This window comes from Candoia aspera, chromosome 1, assembly GCF_035149785.1.
Source record: "Candoia aspera isolate rCanAsp1 chromosome 1, rCanAsp1.hap2, whole genome shotgun sequence".
Classification (NCBI taxonomy): domain Eukaryota; kingdom Metazoa; phylum Chordata; class Lepidosauria; order Squamata; family Boidae; genus Candoia; species Candoia aspera.
In genome coordinates, this window is record NC_086153.1 from 10,942,373 (window position 1) to 10,958,046 (window position 15,674).

At 41.9% G+C, this 15,674-nt stretch overlaps 1 protein-coding gene across 1 annotated transcript in view; it reads left to right on the top strand.

Annotated features, from left to right (window-relative positions):
- The window catches only part of WSCD1 (WSC domain containing 1), a 61,811-nt gene that overhangs the window by 24,596 nt on the left and 21,541 nt on the right, over positions 1 to 15,674 (top strand). Inside the window, exons 2-4 of the mRNA XM_063297363.1 lie at positions 1,074 to 1,767; positions 8,923 to 9,037; positions 10,529 to 10,713. Coding sequence (XP_063153433.1) covers positions 1,341 to 1,767; positions 8,923 to 9,037; positions 10,529 to 10,713 — 727 coding nt within the window. The 5' untranslated portion in view covers positions 1,074 to 1,340. The remainder of the gene's footprint in view (positions 1 to 1,073; positions 1,768 to 8,922; positions 9,038 to 10,528; positions 10,714 to 15,674) is intronic.

The following is a 15,674-nucleotide window of genomic DNA, read 5'->3' on the forward strand; positions in this document are numbered from 1 at the left end:
TTGAAAAAACAGCCTGGAGAAAGGCAGCGGCAAACCATTTCTATATTATTTCCAAGAAAACTACATGGATTCAGTTATCAGGAACTGGGCTTGGCACAAGGGCATATTTACTGCTTTAGGAATGGATAGATCAATTATTTCCAGTTTGTGTCAGTTTGCATAAGGTCAAGCGTAAAACTGTTCTTCATATTTTTTGAGTTTTCAAGAAAAGGTCTGAACATCTGCATTCACTTCATACACCTTTACTCTCTAAAATTTGCATTTCCCCCCAAACACTCATTTTTGTATCAATATCTGCCTAAAATATGGATGCTTGTACACTTTTTTTTTCGGGAGAGAAGTGAAATGGAAAGTGTGGAGGAATGTGAAATATGGACAACTACATTCTGATTTATGAATCCTAGGAATGCAAATTAGGCTGCTTTGCTTTAGAAGAGGAACACACAGCCTCCATCTCCATCCAAGACTTGGTTGCAGCTCAGAGCTCTTGAAACAACTGGCAGTGATGTAATTTTAATGTTCCAGAAGGGGATAATTGTTAAATACGTGGGGAACAATCCTATCAACTCTATTCAATTAATTTTCCTCAGTTTTAGTTATGTTTTAATTTAAATTAAGTTTTAACTTTTCCTGGCCTTGCCTATGTTTTGGAACTAATCCCTTGGCTGGCCACCCAAAATCCAAGTATAACCTTGGCTCAAAATAGGTTATGAAGCCCGGTTTAAAATAGGGACCAAATACATTTCTTCATGGTTCCTATTTTAGGCATTGAAATGAAAGTACCACAGCTGCCGAAAGAACAAATTTCTTATCATCCAAACTTTCTTGGTGTGAATCTTGGTTAAATTCAGAGAAAGCAGAGGGAAGATGACCTAGAACCAGTTGAAGATCTCTGTTTTGTTTCTGTCCTACCCAGTGTCTCATACAGCATTTCTGCAGGATTATTGTTTTAGACTGGGAAAGCAGTAGACTGTGGTAAATTACAGATGGAGAAAATTTTAGCTAAGAGGAATGGAACAGATTAGGAGAACAAATTGACAACTGGAACTCAACAGACTGCTTTTTTATTACAGATCTGGGGATGGGAGTCTTCCAAGTGTGACGGGCCACAATCAAGAAGATGCTCATGAACAGTTGACCAGATGTTCTGGTCCTCTGAAGCCTCCTCAGTGCAGAGAACTATGGCGACATGCCCAGCGGTGATTGCAGAAGAAAGCATATTTGAGACAGGAAAAGTTCTAAGATGATGAGATGAACTGATGGGAGGAACTAGGAAGAAGCCAAGATCTGGCTTCAAAGCTGTTCTAAGGGTGTGAACGGCACAGATTCCCAGGAAGGGTATGGCCAAATCCTTTTTCAGACCACAGAAGTTTCTTCGGAGGACCCAATTTCTGCTCTTTTTCCTCACAGCAGCTTATCTGATGGCAGGCAGCCTTCTCCTCCTACAGAGATCCCGCTTAGTTCTGCAGCAAGTCTCCCGGGGGACCTCCAGGAATCAGGGCCTACCAGTCGCTGAGGTTTTGCTGGGGGATGCAAATGCAGATAGTAGACCAGTGCAGATGCCTCACTTGACTTCTAAGCTTCTCGTGAACATGGATGTAGTCTATGGATCCCCATCAGACCAGAAAGATGGGCCGCGGTGGCTGATCTCCAGAAACTCTGAATTGAGACAATTACGGAGGCGCTGGTTTCTCCGATTTGTAAATGATCAAGAGCCCGTCCTGGCTTCTGGAGCAAAAACACTGAAGCACATCTCCAAAAGCAAAGGTAAATCTGGTTTTGAAGCTTGTGCTAGACCTTGCAGAAGTGTTTCTGAAAGGGGAAGCAGATACCTTGCCATATCTTCTGTGGCAAGCTAATAATATTTTTATTATCTTGCCACAGACGGTGATCATCTGTCACCATGGGATGAGGTATCATCAGTATGCTGACGATACTCAATTGTTTATCTCCATCCCGGGTGAAGTAAGTGATGCTGTGACCACCCTCTCCGAGTGTCTGGGGGCTGTGGGGACCTGGATGGGGAACAACAGGCTTCAGCTGAACCCTGGCAAGATGGAGTGGCTGTGGGTTAAGGGTTCCTCCATATCTGGGAATTTAACATCCTTAGTGCTGGATGGGATTGCACTGCCCCAGACTGACCCGGTGCATAACTTGGGGGTCCTCCTGGACTCACGGCTCCTGCTCGAATGGCAGGTGGCAGCCGTGGCCGGAAGGGCCTTGGCACAGCTTCATGTTGTGAACCAGTTATGCCCTTTCCTGGATTGGGAGGCCCTTCAGACAGTCACTCATGCCCTTGTTATTTCCCATATAGACTACTGCAATGCGCTCTACATGGGGCTACCCTTGAAGAGTATCCGGAAGCTTCAGCTGGTCCAGAATGCAGCCGCGTGGGCGATTTTTGGCACCCCCAGAAGGGCGCATATAACACCTTTGCTTCATGAGCTGCAGTGGATACCAGTTTGCTTCCAGGTCCAATTCAAGGTGTTGTGGCTATCACCTTTGAAGCCCTACATGGCATGGGACCAGGTTACCTAAGGGACTGCCTCTTCCCTGCTTCATCAGCCCGTCCCACCCGGTCATGCAGAGAGGGCATGCTGCGGACCCCGTCCATAAGATAATTCCATCTGGCGGGGTCTAGGAGGCGGGCCTTCTCAGCAGTGGCGCCTGCCCTTTGGAACATCTTGCCCCCGGAGGTGAGATTAGCCCCATTGCTCCTAGCCTTCCGGAGGGAATTGAAGACCTGGCTCTGCCATCAGGCTTGGGGCAGGGAGAATAGTCATACTTGGGGTTGGCTAGTGCCTTGAACTGCCCCTCCTACGCAAGGACTGAATGAGACCATAGCCATTGGGATTTTATTATATTTGGTAGTTTTTAAAATTGTTTTAGTCTATATTTTATATTGGAATTTTATTATATAGTTATTGCTTTATGTTGTAAACCGCCCAGAGTCCCTCCGTTTGGAGGAGATGGGCGGTGACAAATTTGATAAATAAATAAATAAATATTTTTATTATTCTCCATCTTTCTGCTTACAAAAGCACACTAGTTGGCTTACAATAACATGAAGTACAAAATATAAAACACCACCGAGAAATCAATAAAGATCTAAATCAAAATTTAAATTAACATTGAATAGCTATTAAAGCATGATGATGATGATGGTGATACCAAAAACAAGATGAGCAAATCATTTCATTTATAGCTCACATTTCCTTTGAGTGGCTCATAATTCACCATCTGCCATTTTTCCTTCACAACAGCTGCATGGGGTAAGTTAGGCTAAATAATAGAACTTGTCAGCCCTATAAGTACAGGTAGTCCTCACTTAATGACCATTCACTTAGTGATAGTTCAGACTTACGACAGTGCTGAAAAAAACAACTTACAACTTTTGCTCATACTACAACTGTCACAGCGTCCCCACGATCACATGATCACAATTGGGCACTTGGCGACCGGTCCACATTTATGACTGTCACAGCATCCCATGGTCACGTAATCACCATTTCTAACCTTCCCAGCTGGCTTCTGTCAAGCAACATCAATGGGGAACTGTGTGACTTGCTTAATGACCATGTGGTTCACTTAATGACCACAGTGATTCGCTTAAGGACCGCTGCAAAAAAGGTTGTAAACTTGGGTCAGATTCGCTTAATGACCACTTTGCTTAGCAACTGAAATTCCTGTTTCCACTGTGGGCATTAAGTGAGGACTACCTGTAGACAGACCAGAAAATTGACTCTACAGGATGACTAGAACTATACTTTATTGGGATAGCCTGTAGAAACAGAATCTTGCAAGTTTGTCTGGGTTGTCCCTTCCTTCCCTTTTATACTGTAGGGCAGTGTTTCTTAACCTTGGCAACTTTAAGATGTGTGTTCTTCAACTCCCAGAATTCCCCAGCTAGTATGCTGGGAGTTGAAGTCCACACATCTTAAGAGTTGCCAAGGTTGAGAAATGCTGCCCTAGAGAGTCAGAGGGGAGCCAGTCCCTTTCTCATACACCTCCCCAGGTTTAATGCATGTGTCTTCTGCACCTGTTGTCCTGACAGCTTCTGGATGCCTTCTCCAAGGTCATTTCCATGGCTTCCCACAGGATTGCAGAGTGTGGTGATGAAAGCAGGGGAGTTAGGCCAAAGAGAACCAGGTTCAAACCTCCCTTTGGCCACAGAACTAAAGAGAGAATGGGTGTCAGTGACAAGAAGGCAGATTCTGAGGGAATGTTAGAAAAATTGGCAGCATCAGTTCAATAATGCAACAAATTATCCCAAGAAGAGGTTGGTTCTCATTCCCTGGATGGGTCCCAACATTCTGCCTCCTTTGAGCACCCTCCCTGCAGTGCTCACTGGCAACAGAAAAATGGCCTGCAACTGCTTTCCTCCAGAATGTTTTTCCACTTCCCAAGTTAGACCACAGCTCAGCCATTTCCTGTTGGTATCCCATCCCAGCACAAACCAGGCCCAACTCTGCTTAGCTTTTCTGGATCAGCCAAAATGGACCACCTATTGCCCCCTAGGTAAGCCAAAGGGCAAAGTCAGCACAGATGTGAACATCTGTATGAGCCCTGGAAGTAGTGAGAGAACGAGGCTCAAAATATCATAGCAGGCCTGCCTGCATCTTAAGAAGCCTGTTATATTATTAGTCTTAATTAAAAATACTAACTTAAGGCAGGAGGGAGGGAGGGTAAAACACAATATTCCATCTACCTCACTATACAACAACAACAACAACCTGATGAAGCCCAGATGGCTTGGAATCTGCAGCTGCAAAGGACAAAAAAAAAATAATTCAGACCTGTGAAATGGAGCTCAGAGAGTAACTCCCACCTTTTTAGCAGGTTATTGTGGGTGTCTGTTCACAGCTTGTGAACTTCCTAATTGCATGTTTGCAAATTGCCAATGTTCACCTCTTCAAAAGAAACATAGCATTCACCTTGTCTCAACATCTTAATTCAAGAGTTCTAGCTTTTCCTCCTACGTTGCTGATTTTGTTGTTGTTGCTTCTTTCCTCTTTTTTTCTTTTCTTTTTCAAAGGGAGAGAGATGTAGATTCTGTTGGTTATTTTTAGCAAAACAACAGCAGCTGAAGATTGAGTGATTTATTTTGGATCCATCTGTGAAAAGCCTTCGTTCAGAGACTGTACAGAAGCTGACTGAATGCAAGACAGGAAATAATGAAAAAAAAATGAATAAGAAAGCAAGGTCTCCAGTTAAGTCTGAAAAGCTTGTGTACAGAGGCATCCTGGAAGGGGTGTGTGTGTCAAAAAAGTCAAGAAGGCAGCCATAATTATTAGAAGTTGCCATCTTGACTTTCTTGATTCTGCTGCTGTAAAGGAACATAGAATCGACTTTGGGGAAGGTATGAGCTACCTGTTAAGAGAGTCAGATGTACATTGCTTTATACCTCTGCAGATGCCAAGGTTTATGCAGATTAAATGTTGAGACTCTCCACAGGGTTTGTAAAGCAGTTTAGGATATTAGGAACAGCAGGTTTGATCCCCTTTATCCTTTCATACCTACACACATGCATTAAAAAAATGGGTGTGTTGCCTGCACATGGAAAAATCCAGCTGTTCATTTTTTTTTAATCTTGGTGGGCTTAAAGTTGAAAAAGGCTGCTAAGCCCCTCAAGTTTAAATTCTGATCTGGGCAGGAATCCAGATTAATGAACCTCTACTGCTAGCCTGTCTTCCTGCCTTCCTGTCTTCCTTCCAGTATGCAGTGGCTTCCCTTTGCATCAAATCTCTGTGATTCAGATTTCCTTGTATGTCTTTATCTTCCGTGATTCAAACCAATGAGATAAAATTTAGCTGTGCTTTTAGAAAGCGCTCTGCACATTTGTGTCACTGTCAGATCCTTGATAGGGTAATGTAAGCAGTTGAAGAGATTTCTAAAAAGCCCAAGAAGGCAGCTAAATAAAGGAAAAGAGCCTTTATGAACCATCAACCTATCCATTCCCCAAGCTTTTACAACGCATGCTTAAATGAAAAGGGATATTCTTGAGCGCTACGTTTTTCTAGTTGGTATGATAGAGTGCTATAATAATGCACATGAATTTAGTTTTTGAAGTCTTACAGAAAATGTCAGCTGATCAGTGTTCAGAGCTGCTGCTGCACATTATACAATGGGTGAACTTTTTCACCTGCCTAAAAGTCCCACCCCCCAGCACTTGCGTTTGCATAGGTCATAGATAATTAACACTTCTTTTCATGCCCTTTCACAAGAAATAAAATAAATGGGTAGCCTTTGTTTCTCCATGTATGATTTTCTCTACCTTCTTTTCTCTACATTTGCCTGACAGTTGGCAAGACTGAATTCAGAAGCTTTATCAAGGAGATGCAAACTTGATGGTTTCATTTTAATCTTGCATTACAGAAGGGGGAATGAAGGAAGATTGGTTTTAAATAAATGTTGCATTGCTTGAAGATTTTCCAAGTAACATGTCAAAGTCAGAGAAACGCTGCAGACAAACCTTAATAATGCCAGAAGAAATTGAATGACTTCTGCTTTCTGTCCTGGTCCTGGTCCCTTGTCTTGTTTCTCTGGTTAATTCCAAAATCTGGATTGACTCCTTTCTCTAAACAGGTGTCCTTTAAAGTCTGACTAGGATGAGGGAATGGATTTCAATAATTTACAACTGATATGAGAAGCTTCATGAACATGCCAGTCAACATTTAGAAAGGAAGAGAGAAAGTTGATTGTAAATGGTCAAAGTTTCAAACAAAAATGAAATGCTGAAGTTGAGCACAGGCATAGGGAGAAATCTTTCCAGTAGGAAACAGACCTCCCATGGGCTGCAGCAGTGCGGTTGAGGTTCCTGATGTAATAATAATGCCAGCAAGATTGTGGATTTCAAAGGAACAATCTGCTTTTCTTCATTGGGAAAATGCCAAGGGAGGGGAGACCATACATCAGGGTAGATATGGGAATGGATTTTGCATCATAAAAACTGCAATAAGTGGAACATTCTACTCAGCGACTAAAAAAATCTGAAAAAGGATGTTTCCTAATACACTGATGGTATATTGAGCATTGCTCACTTGTTCATCTTATCCAATCCTACCAGGATGAACCAAGGGGAATGCATAAAAAGGAATGGGGGGGGGAATGAAAGCTTTGCAAAATCCTTCCTCAGTCCTTGGAAATGAGATGAGAACATCTGGACACTGGGGAGAATGGAACTGAAATTTAGGTGGAACACTAAGCCATTACTTCAGCATCAGACTAGCCAGTGATGCCTCTGTTGAAAAATAGTGCATTAAAAGCCACACGAACGTTGCCACGTGGTGCAGTGCTGTTACTAGAGCACCAAATACATTTGAAAAAAGAAAAAAAGGGGCTACGTGGGTGTTTTGGGGATCAGTCCCCAGAAACCTAGGCAGCTACCTCATGCCAGTCACACCAGTGGTTTAACTAGCCTGATAGTGTTTATACTGACTTGCAACAGTGCTCTTTGGTCTTAGACAAGAACAAAAATCTCAGCAGAAGAATCACAGGATTGATCTTAGGGTCTTCTGTATGCAAAATGGGTGTTCTGCCATTGAGCTTCAGTTCTCTGAAGTGCCCAGGAGCAACAATCCTGCATTCTAGGTCAGTGTGTTCTAGTTCACTGGAGAATTCTGGGAGTTGAAGTCCACCCATCTTAAAAGCTGCCAAGGTTGAGAAACTCTGCTCCAGGGGGAAAGGACACTTCTGAGCATGCTCAGAAGCTGGCAAAAAGGTCTTGCTGTGCCTGTAAAGTCTTGCTGTGACTATAAAAGGCTTTTCTTCAAAACAGGATAGCACTGCAGCCAGAGCTGAGTGATGTCTCACTCAGTTGGCCCTGGTCAACAACCCCTACAGTGCTCCTCTATTTCCTCCTAGCTGATGGCCCAGACATGCTTCTTGACACCACCACATAAATGATGTGACTTATGTATGTGCATCTGGTGGTACAATGCAATTATGTAATCAAGATGTTTGTGCGATGACATCATGATGCACTTGTTCTCATTTTGACGTCATCTTGGCTTTTTATGAATGCTGCTGTTCTTGATGCTACATCTGTTCTGCACAGCAGACTCTCTCCTCCTGGAGATGGACAGGACAGCATAGAGCCTCTGGGGCTTTTTTAAGACTGGTAGAGGGCTGAAATAGGAGGCTTCCCCTACTTTGTGGGATCCTGGAGATATGTCTGAGGATCCTCCCTAGTAACTTTCTGCCAATCCTTGAAAGAGTTCTTTGCGTCCATGATGCTTTGAATGAATCATGGTTTGGAACTGCTTCACCAAGAAGTGGCTGGCTTTCCCAAAAGATGCTGACCCTCAAGCTAACTAACCTGTCTTGAACTCATTCTAATGTGTTGCGTGAACGTATTTTTACAGTCACAGAGTAGAATCCCACAGAAAGTTTGTAAGTGGGACAGAATGGTCATCATTCCCCACTGTTGCACCAGATCACCTCCAGAGGTAGTTCTGGAGCCTGATCTTCCATCTGGTCTTCTTTGAAGGTCACCTAAGATGGTGGCTGTCACCCCCACCAATCCCATATTATCTCCACATTGTGTAAACATATCCTTCTTTTATTTGGTCACAGATCTACCTTCAATAAGTTTCAGAGCATGGACTCATGTTCTGTTACTATTCAATAAAGAATAAATAATATCATGTGTGAGAATTAAAACAAAAATTCTCAAAGCTAATACTGCACAAGACGAGGAAGAGGCCGAAGAGGAAAAGGTGAGGTAAAAGTGCCGCATATTTTGTTACATGCAGTTTAGTTCTTAATCATATTTTATTGGTTCTTCCTGGCAGAACATGATGCTGTTGATATTGTATCAGAGGAATGCTAGGCTGTTCTTTATGAAGGAGAACCTCAGTTTTTGGTATTCAGCTGTTCTACTCTCAAGATTCTAACTGTCTGTAATATTTTCATGTGCTCAAGGCACTTATATTGGATGCTTTGGCGACGACCCAAGAAAAAGGACCCTGAAAGGAGCCGTGTTCTACGACTTGAGAAAAATGACAGTTTCCCATTGCCAAGAAGCCTGTGCTGAGAGGTAAAAAAAAAGAATTTTAAAAAAGGAAATATTTTATTTCCTGGGCATGCTTTCTCCCATAGTGTTCAGATAGGGATGGACAAACCACTCTAGCCTATTTTGTATATATTGACTCAGCATGAAATGGTATGTAGGAGTGACCTTGGGGGACAGGAGGAAGAGACACAGGCCAGGCAATGGTCAGATAAGAGGCAGCTGACCCTGCAGCTGGATAGTGGGTGTGCCAACATCTCAGAAGGGACCCTCCCCAGTTTCTTGGACTGTAAAGGCGAGGGGGGAGAGATATATTCTCAGACTTGCAAGATTCTGTTAATGCAACCTTACAGTAAATATATAGGTAGTACTTCTGGGTGAGCTTCTTGTCTGGACTACCTCACAAGGCTGACATCAGTCTTGCAAGCCTGAAAGTACATTTGCACAACATGCTTAACCAGGTTGCAGAATTAAGTTTTTTTTTTTTTCCTGGGTTCTGTACAATACTTTGAATGAGACATTGTCTAAACAGGATGGATTTGCAATACATTGGTAAGCCATAGTAAACTTAATTCAGGTTAGAAATCATCAAACTTCATGTGTGGTATATATGCAGCTGCTGGCACTTTCGCTGGCTTGGTGGTTGTGTGAATGTAGCAAATGTGGCAAATGTTGCCTCTTGAAAATAACTCATGTTCCAGAAGACAATTTTCATTTGAAATCTGTGGTTTTCTGAATGTAGTAATGCATATGTTTGATAATCTGTGCATGCACGTATTCATATATAAACACACACACACACACACACACATTCATATACTTATATACCCACAAATATATGCAAGGAAAATGGACACAAAAATGTGTTATATTACCTGAAAAACACAATTTCTTTATATTAGGCAATATTGCTTGAAAATGTGCTTCTGTAAGGCGAAACTGTGTTTGCTGGCCTCAGTCAAAGGTGCATATCATATAGGCGGCTTTAATAGCACTATGCAGAATGCTATTTGGAATTCAAATTCTAGTCTGATTGGACCTGTATCATCATGTATTGCAAGTGTTGATTAATATAGCCAGTGCTGATGTCAAGAGGAAGGGGGCCCTGGGTACAATGTCTGCTTGAGGGGTCCTTCACAAAAGAATCATGTGATTCATGGCTACTAGTCTTGATGACTGGTTGTTGATGGCCACCATCCCTTGAATACTAGCTTCTGGGATCTTTCACAGTGAAAGAGGGTTATTATCCTATTTTCTGATCTTATGAGCTGCCTGAGTGTACTTGGCCATTCTCGGACACAGAATGCTGGACTAGATGGACCTTGGCCTGATCCAGTGGAGTCCTCCTTGGACTCTCTACCTTCCCTTCTTCAACTTTTCTCCTTTCCATTTCCCCTTGACTTCCCCCACCTCCAACTCCCAGGTCTTTCTCTCTCCTGTTGAATATCACCCAATATTTGTTTTTGCTGTAGGGTGCCAGGATTATATTGGAACAGTGTTGTTTTTGGTTTTGCCCAGGGCTTATAAATACGCTGGCTTGGAATATGGAGCAGAATGCTACTGCGGAAACAAGCTGCCGGTGAATATTGCGAAGCAGGAAGAGTGCAACAATGAGTGTAAAGGGGAGAAAGGGACCCTCTGTGGAGGCATCAACAGGCTCTCTGTTTATCAGGTGGAGGAATCATGGGCAGGGATTAAACAACGTAAGTGATGTAAGCTTCTTAAGTGAGTACTTATTCCCAATAGGGAAGGCAACCAAGTGCGTGCTTCCTTAATGACCTCTCATTTTCAAAATCACAGGGGTGAAATATGATCAGGGTTGTCCCATGGGTAGCATAGATTCCAAAGTCCTCTTGTGGAAGGTAGGCCATCTTGGGAACAAAGGCCAAGATGTTCCCAAGATGGCCTACCTTCCACAAGAGGACTTCCAATTTGATAACTCTGGGCTATCAAAAGAGCATTTCCGAAAGCATGGGGAAGGTTTCATAGCCAAATTAAGCATGGAATATGAGTAACCTGGAACATTACAGATGTATGACTAACCATTCTCCGTAAGGAATATAGCTGATGAATATTAATGGCTCACTGAATAATATATCATCTCTAGTATGAATGGAAAATCAGTCATCCATAGGCTTTGTTGTCTCATTTGCCCCACTTCTTTTGCAGAGCTCAGAACCCCCTAGGTCAAACTTAAGCAGCAAATGGTACAAACATGCAGTCACAGTTTTTTACTTTAAACAAGCACGCAGAGTCCTCTATCTAAATTCTTTCCAACATTTTGTTGGGCTGAAAAGAACAAAAAGCATTAAAAGAAGTGCACTAGACCTCCAACAGACTTATGTCCCTATTTCAATTTTTTTTTTAATTTTCCAAATCTCAAATATTTGAAAAATGTGCAGGTATAATTCCACCTCTCCCTCCCCCACACCTTGGGGATCTTCCCCAATTTTCAAACTCCATTTTGTATTTTTTTTTTTTTAAATGTTCGGTCTCATCTGCAGAAGAATTGTTTTTTTTTTTTCAATTTTATTCATCCAATTTCGTCACCGCCCATTTTCTTGATCTCTAGAGGCAGATCATGAAGTAGAAACGGACTGTTCAGAACTGAGGTCTTGCTATGCTTTGGAATTAATAGGGAGTTATGTTGGCTGTTTGGAAAGCAGAAGAAGATGACCATATCTAGATAAAATTACCAAGAGTATCTCTTGAGAGAAGCAGTGAAAGACTTTGTATTTCTAGGTGCGAAGATTACTGCAGATGCTGACTGCAGTCAGGAAATCAGAAGACGCTTAATCCTTGGGAGAAGAGCAATGACCAATCTCAATAAAATAGTTAAGAGCAGAGACATCACACTGACAACAAAGGCCCGCATTGTTAAAGCAATGGTGTTCCCTGTAGTAACATATGGCTGCGAGAGCTGGACCATAAGGAAGGCTGAGAGAAGGAAGATCGTTGCTTTTGAACTGTGGTGTTGGAGGAAAATTCTGAGAGTGCCTTGAACTGCAAGAAGATCAAACCATCCTCCAGGAAAGAAAGCCAGACTGCTCACTTGAGGGAATGATATTAAAGGCCAAACTGAAATACTTTGGCCACATAATGAGAAGACAGGACACCCTGGAGAAGATGCTGATGCTAGGGAGAGTGGAGGGCAAAAGGAAGAGGGGCCGACCAAGGGCAAGGTGGATGGATGATATTCTAGAGGTGACGGACTCGTCCCTGGGGGAGCTGGGGGTGTTGACGACCGACAGGAAGCTCTGGCGTGGGCTGGTCCATGAAGTCACGAAGAGTCCGAAGCGACTGAATGAATAAACAACAACATCTCTTGAGAAGGACACCTAAGTTCATTTTCTAAAGGAAAGTTTTTTTTCCCTTGTGGGAATGAATTTTTGTCCTGTCAAACATTACAGGACATGTAAGGGACAAATGTTATAAGTTGTTTTGAGTGTACCATATTTCCTTCAGGAGGAGAGGGTGGATGTAAAATTAATGTATAAGATACTGCAGCTATCAACACACACACACACACACACACACACACAAACAGTGCTCTTGATGTGGAGCACGGAACTTGCCTTAACTTAAAAGAAGGCAGGTTTCAAGTGCACATCAGGAAAATTAAAAAAAAAAACCTTAGTGGAACTTTTTTTTTAGGAAGGTGATAAGTTCTCTACACCTTTAGGAAGGTGATAAGTTCTCTACCCTGGATATATCCAGACAGAGGCTGGACACTGTTTTTCAAAGCGGATCTAAACTGGATCCCTGCACTGAGCAGAAGGTTAGGCTTTATGGTTGGAAAAAAATCCCCAACAATTGTTACTTCTACATCTCTATTATGGGTGCAGGAGATGGATGAAACTGGGAGGAATGATGGTGGTGGGGTTGCATTTTGAGCTGTATATTCTTAATTCACTGCATCAGTACAATTCCAAAAGGTCATGCATTGTCTCCCCACTGAAGCTCACATTGACTCACTTTGATACGGAAGGACCTTAAAGACATATCAATTAGGACTTCCTCTTGCCATCAGCTGACTCTGTTGAATGATTCTTAGCTCCTGGCCCTAACTCTAGCCAAGCATTGAAACTGCTTTGTAAAAATATTGGATGACCTCTGAAAATGGAAAGATTCTACATCTAAATCAAATTACTAAGTCTGCAGTCCAAGAGCTATGTTTATAAGATTTATTCAGAGTAAGATGCTAATCAACAAGTGACCTTCACTGTATTAAATATAGAATATCCTCTAAGTGGAGGACCTCCCTTTTCAATCGTCATGTCTTTCCAAGAAATGACAGACGAATGCAATAGGATGCCCATTTATGGCTGCCAAGAAAACTATGTGAACCTGTCTTTACCTTTTCAACTAGCTGGTTAATTCTGGGGGACTCTAGGGGCTGCCAAAAGAATCTTGGTGGGATATAAGCAGCTTAGAGGCTTGGCTTTTTGCATCTCTGCTTTAAGATTTTCAGAGCACAAGAAGCCATAGATTGGGAAATCTAGCTAATATGATCTGGCAAAAAAATTACTTTTTCAACTTGTCCTTACTGAAAGTTAGGTGACAGAGCCAAAAACCTTGTGAATTTTTTTCCCTGCTGTCAAGGACCAGAGATGGTATATCTGGTAACACAGTAATTTCAGCCATTTCCATATCCCCAGCCCTGATTATGGGTGGTTTGCAGGGGTGGGGTTATAGTAATAAAATAAGAAAGAAAATTGCACTGGTATTGGTACAGAATTTCTGCATCAATTTAGAATGCTGGCAGATGCTCTGAAATTAAATTATGGATGCTGTGATCTAAATTATGGGGCATTTTGCCCCTGCCCCCAGTATGCATTAAGACATGACTTTAAAACATGGTAGACAGACAGAGGGACCAAGCAAAAGAAAAAAATGGTAGATTCCGAAAAATACCTGTAACGAATAAGAGTTAACTTTGCAATGAATAGGGCATTCAGAGTAGATTTGTTCATCTTTTTTTGTTTTTAAAGAAAAACAACATTTTCTTTTTCATTCTTCTGTAGTTATTCTGTTAGAGAGAGTGAGGAATAATATGTCTCAATCTCTGATTCATTCTTATTTTGCTCAGATGTATAGCTCCCCATGAATGCTATTTGTGGAGAAGGAACACTAAAATTGTTGCTTCTGCAAATAAAAAGGACATTTAACCTGCCGAGTCTAACCTACTTTTTGGCCCATTTCCCAAATTTGCACCAGTGCTAACACTTCTCCAAGTCTGAAAGCAGCCTTAGGGTTTGTTTATTTATTTATTTGCTCCCAGTATTGGGGATGTGGGAGTGGAGTGCTGGTTGGGGAATTCTGGGAGTTGAAGTCCACACATCTTAAAGTTGCCAAGGTTGAGAAACACTGGGTTAAGGGATCAGGCTAAAAACCGGGAGACCGGGAGTTCTAGTCCCACCTTGGGCACGAAGCCAGCTGGGTGACCTTGGGCCAGTCACTTTCTCTTGGCCCTAGGAAGCAGGCAAGGGCAAACCACTTCTGAAAAATCTTGGCAAGAAAACTGCAGGGACTTGTCCAAGCAGTCTCTGAGAATTGGACATGTTTGAACCGATTAAAAAAAAACAAAAACCCACAGATACCACTTGTGCTCTGTGAGAACCTAAAAGGAAAAAAAAAGCATTATTATTGATTAAAATAGTTGGACCATTTAATTGATTAATCGGGCAGAAGATTAAGTGATTGACATCACTATCCTATTCTAACTGACTTAGAAATAAAGCCTACTGAGTTCAATGGAGCTTAATCAAAAATATCTGGCTGCATAATTGCAGTCTCTGCATTTTTTTAAAAGTATACCACAATTAATTGGGAACCTTTTTTTTTTTTGTAAACTGTCTTTAATAGTGGTACTTACATATTCTGAAAGGGAAGTGTAGTATCCCAAAAGGCACTTTCCCATTCTATCAGACTTTTCCCCTTCTGTCTTGAAGTGGCAGTTCTGCACCTTATCTAAAAAAAAATGCATTTTTGTCACCATTCATATGCAGATTTAATCAAGGTTAATTGATTCATCAGATAAAATCAGTTGGTTAAGAACTTTCTAACAAGGGAGGTAGAATCTCCTGAAGCCTGCCTTTTCTCTAATGAAACCTTTTTAAATACTTCACTTAAAAGCCAAACGATCAAGAATAAAAAGTTCTTTTCAGGGTTTCTCTTTTTTTTGCTGGAAATGCAGAAGCTAAGGGTCTGAAAAACTTACAAACACCTTGTAGTTTTGAATTTGTTGGGAAGGAAAAGCTAATGTGTATGTCTTATTAATTGTTTTAATTATACAGGTAGTCCTCACTTAATGACCATTCATTTAGTGACAGTTCAGACTTTTTTGTGCTGAAAAAACTGACTTAGAACTGGTGCTCACACCTATGACCGTTGCAGTGTCCCCGCGGTCACGTGATCACAATTTGGGTGCTTGGCAACTGGTTCACATTTATGACCATTGCAGCATCCTGTGGTCACGTGATCGTCATTTTTGACCTTCCTAGCTGGCTTCAGTCTCGCAAAATCAATGGAGAACCACGCCGTTTGTTTAATGACTGCAATGATGTGCTTAATGACCGCCACAAAAAAGGTCGTAAAATCAGGTCAGATTTGCTTAATGACTGCTTTGCTTAGCAACCAAAATTCTGGTCTCAATTGTGGTTGT